The sequence below is a fragment of the Eucalyptus grandis genome, chromosome 7, assembly GCF_016545825.1.
Source record: "Eucalyptus grandis isolate ANBG69807.140 chromosome 7, ASM1654582v1, whole genome shotgun sequence".
Taxonomy (NCBI): domain Eukaryota; kingdom Viridiplantae; phylum Streptophyta; class Magnoliopsida; order Myrtales; family Myrtaceae; genus Eucalyptus; species Eucalyptus grandis.
The window spans coordinates 29549340-29554229 of NC_052618.1; the positions used below are offsets into that span (position 1 = coordinate 29549340).

Here is a 4890-nt window from a genome sequence, read left to right on the forward strand (position 1 = left end):
ATTTATATGAAATTTTGTGATATCACCATTGATTATATTAAAAATTTAAGTTATTAAATAAATGTAATTTATTATCTAAACATTTCAACAGATTAATGTCCATCGGACCACATTTTCTGCTCATTTCCATCTGGCAGTTTCTGATTTGGTGGTTTTCTCGAGATTTTTTCCCCAAGTCGCGATCCCCAAACTCCACACAAGCCGACGTCTGGACCCCATGCCTAGCAACGAAAGCTGTTGGACAGCTCCAAATGGGGCCTCCATGCACTGAAACATCAGAATAATTGCCGTAAATGTCTCGTCGTCGTTAACGCTTGTTGTCTGTTCATTTATGAAATTTCACGGGGATACGTGATTCTCATTTCCGAATATTTTTGCAGGTTTTACCCTGTAAATAGAGGCAAGTGACCACAAGCGCCTCGTCATCATTATGTCTTTCACGTTGTCTGTTCTCGTATGGATTTTCGCGACTTCGTGAAATTTCCAAGAAACGGGAAGCATAGAACTGACTTTGTTCTTGTTTAACTTCGAGATATTTTTCCAAGAAACGCGGTTTTTTTAAGATATTTTTACCCAGTTTTATTAAAAATAAAGGAAGGGTTGGATCGCTCTATAAAACCACTGGAGAACTCGTGAATACCATATTCACCATCCTCGTTTCTACACATATCTTGAGAGGCAATCCAAGCATGAAGGTGGAAATACAGTGGAAGAAGCTGGTCAAGCCGTCAGTGCCGACACCGAGCGACCAGCGAAAATGGAAGCTAACATCAATAGATGAGCTTCAGATGCCAAATTATGTGGGCGTTATCTTCTACTATAGAGACAATGCCGGGAACCTCGGAGTCAATATCTCTCAAAGGCTTCACCAGATGGAGGAGTCACTTTCCAAAACTCTAATTCTCTTTTATCCTATGGCAGGGAGATATATCGAGGATGACGATGGTTGTTTTATCGACTGTAACGACCTTGGAGTGGAGTTCGTCCATGCCAAAGTGGATGGCCAGATTGATCAGCTTCTCCATAGAGACCCTGACATGGATTTGCTCGAATATTTGTCACAATTCCCGAACAACCTAGTAGGCAATCCACTAGTGGTGATTCAAGTGAATACGTTCAAGTGCGGCGGCATAGCAATTGGCTTGCGCTCTACACACAGGATCGGCGACGGGTGCACCATGGCCACATTCGTTAATTCGTGGGCCACCGCTTGCCGAGGTAACGTAGATGTTACAGTCTGTCCAAGTTTCGAGTTGTCGTCTCTATTCCCAATGAAAGTGTCGGCCGTTGCGAATTGGCCTCCGCCACGGAGTGCTGGCAGCAAGGAATTCACGGTGTCTAGGTTCAGGTTCAGCGGTGATGCTGTATCGAAGCTGAGAGCCCTAGCAAGGGATGATGCAAAGGATTCAATGGCCAACAACTTCCAGCCTTCGAGGGTGGAGGTTGTTTCGGCACTAATAAGTAAGGCTCTCGTCAAGATTGATCGATGTGGACAGGGCGAAGAAAGGCCTATCGCAGTTTATATGACGTTTAACTTGCGCGATAAAGTCAAACTAAAGATACCCGCAAATTCTTGTGGCAATTTCTTCAGCATGATTTCTGGGCGCTCCGATCAACCCACGGCCAGCAAAAGGAATCCGAAGTTCAGTGAGATGCTGAATATAATCCGCAATATGATATCGGACGCTAAAACAAAATATGCAACAATAGTAAACAAGCAGGAGTTTTGCTCGACGGTGGGGAATTCTATAGCCGAATTTGTCAAAGTCGCGTCCTCAAACGAGGTGTATACGATATTTTTTAGTAGCTTGTGCCGTTTTGGGCTATATGAGATTGACTTCGGGTGGGGAAGGCCGGTTCTCGTCAGCAACATATCATTGAATCTCAGATCGGTCTTTCTTATCGACGATGAAGAGGGCAAAGGAATTGATGCATGGACAACCACCACTGGAGATGAGATGATTCTTCTAAAACAAGATCCGGATATACTGGCATTCACTTCCTAGTTGGAGGTGGAGACGTTGCACGCATATGTAATCTGCGAAGTCATCGTATCTTACTATAATGTAGACCAGGAAAAAGAAAATAGACTTGGTCTGTAGTATTTGTTACATCTGTTTCATTTCTTTAAGAAGGATGGTTCTTGAGGACAATGTTAATCAACTTATTAAATACCTTAGAGCGAACTCTATCGTGTTCAATTTCCTCAAGCTGACCTGTCACACCCCAAATTTCAAGCATGCGCATATCCCTCGGTGGTCGATAAAATTGTGATGTCCCAAGACGCATCGCCAACCCGTTCATTTTAAGGCACGTGTGGAAGCGAAATAAAAACCCCTGACAGTAAACAGTATGTGATAGAAAAGTAGGACAACAAATTCACAAACAAAACACATTTTTATAAACAAACTAGTCTATTTACAAAAAGATGGGCTCTCAAAAAGAAGTTATCCTACAACCCACTAGTCAGACCTATTCGCCGATCCTTCGGACTCCATTTTGACAGGCTCTGGGGTCTTCGGGTCTCCACAACCCCATCAAGAGGGTCAGCTGCACCCTCGCCCAGAGTGTCGTTGACCACAATAGTGGGGATATCAAAACCCTGAAGGGGACCATTCCTGTATCCATTGAACCCATTGAAAGTCACGCCCTGAATTGATGAGGTACTCTTTGAGGTACTCTCTGAGGTAGGCCCTCATCGACCCAGACAGTGGTCACTATGAGCTCACAGACCCAGTGAGTTTCGGAGACAGGGACATTTGTGCTCCACTCAGTAACCCCTCAAGGCTGATCAAAACGAACTGGAGGTACCGCCATCTAAGAACCTGAAAATGTTAAGCCCACGACGGGGTGAGACAATGTCTCAGCAAGTTTACTCCCTAAACCCTTATTTAGGAAGAAAATACGCCTAGAGGTAATCTAACCATACATCACATAAGACTTACCTCGCCTTAGTTCCTTCATGCACGTCAGTACAATTCACATCGCATATAATTGCATTAAAAGTTGTGATATCCAGATTTTTCAAACTTGTCTTTTACTGAATAAATAGGGCATTTCATTGACGTGCCTATAGGGCTATTCTCAGAATTGATCATTCTTGAGATAACTAGATTATCTAGGGAAGCCATTAAGAAATTTTAAGGCAATAGACTTGAGAATTCGATCAGGAATCAACTTCTCAACCATGTCCATCTTTAGAGGTCATTACGGCACCGTTAAAAATCAATTTGAAATCAAAGATAGACTGGGTTGACAAAGATGTGTGGCTAATCGTGGGTGAAACCACTAAATTGGAAAATTCTTGTCGATCGGCACTAGACTGATTTTCTTATTGTTTTGGTACCCTGTGTCTGTATTTTAATTCTCGAGATTTTCACGACAATCGAGAGTTACCAATAAGTCGAGTGGGTTCATAGTGGCTCGAAGAAAATCGACCACGGGTCATTTGCACTTAAAAATTTCTGAAAGTTACCCAAGAGCTAGGTCACGCTAAAAACACGTCAAGTGGAAATTAACCGCGAATTCAAGTCCGATTTCAGAAATTGAAGTTTCTATCATGTCATAATAAATTCTAGGAAGTATCGACTCAGTCTCAAAGATTTTTTTCTGTCAACCGAGACTTTTTGGGAAAGAGTTGTCGTCGGGTCATTTTTGTGCAAAAAGGTTGAAGATGGTTTCAATCGCAAAATTGAGATGCAAGATGGGTAATTGGGTGAGGAAAACTATCAATTTGATAATTGATATACCAATTGAAAATGAATCAAAATGAATCAAGAGAAAAATGGAAGAGCAATTGAAGCAAGACCTTGAGAAATTCGTAACACCCCATCACCTTTGCAATATTAGACTACTCGAGAGGTTATGGGGGGTCATTTGGATGATTGAGTGAAGGCCAAGTGTTTTTACTTGGCCAAGAGTGATTCATGGAGGATATTTTTACAAAATATCAAGCCAAGGCCCCACCTCATTCCTATCCATCTCTCTTTTCCTCTCACCTCAACCGGACAGCTCTCTCTCCCTTCCCATTTCATGCGACACCTCCAACAACAGCTGAAGAAGACCGAGCAGCCCACTGAGATCCCACTCAGCCGACCGAATCATCCCATCTCCACTAGCATCTTCGGTGAAAGCAAAGCTATGCATCCAGTCAAAACCGCAAGACCAAGCTGCTTCTCGCCATTTGTTGACCGAAGTTCCTCATCGCTTCGTGTCCTTGCGCTAGCAAATCCATCACGCCTACAGCTCAATTTCCTTGCTGTTGATGCCGCTAGACCAAGACCAGCAACATCGCTTGAAGAAACTACGTCTTCACTGAGTTCTATCGTCCACCGAAGCCACTTGCCTGTAACTCCTCAGTCAACAACAGCAGATCCTCTCCACTTTGTTGACCACCGAAGTGAAGCCGCACGAATCCACCGAGTTCTTCCCCCTTCGTCCACCAGAAGCAACGAGCTTCTCTCCATCCACGTGCCTTCGGTTTTGGTCGAGTTGCCTGGGTTGTCAGCTCGTGAGGCCAGTCAACGCTAGTAGCTTGCTTCGCATGTTTCCCTTCTTGCGCCATCACCTAAAGTTGCTTCTGTCTTCCTATTCGTGGCCTAGCTCGAGCAAAGCAGCTCCTTTGGGCCACCGAAACTAGCAGTCCAGCGAAGCTTCTTCATGAGCCCAGCAAGTTGGCCCATCTTCAGCAAAATCAGCCCAGTTTTTTTTAGGCCCAAAAGTCCAGCAGCTCAGCCACTTGAAGCCCGGCTTAGTTCAGTTATGTTTCAAGCCCATCTCAGCCCAAGTTTCAAGCCCATCTCACCCCAAGTTTCAAGCCCAGCATCATTTGTATTTCAGCAAGGCCTAGCAAGTTCAGCCCATCTTAGGCCCGTGAAGTCGGCCCAAGCC

At 44.2% G+C, this 4890-nt stretch overlaps 1 protein-coding gene across 1 annotated transcript; it reads left to right on the forward strand.

The window, feature by feature from the left end:
• The first annotated feature begins 689 nt into the window (after positions 1-689).
• Positions 690-2006, forward strand: LOC120296044 (acetyl-CoA-benzylalcohol acetyltransferase-like). The gene has a single exon (XM_039317688.1). The coding sequence runs from the start codon at positions 690-692 to the stop codon at positions 2004-2006; it is 1317 nt and encodes a 438-aa protein (XP_039173622.1).
• The last annotated feature ends 2884 nt before the right edge of the window (positions 2007-4890 follow it).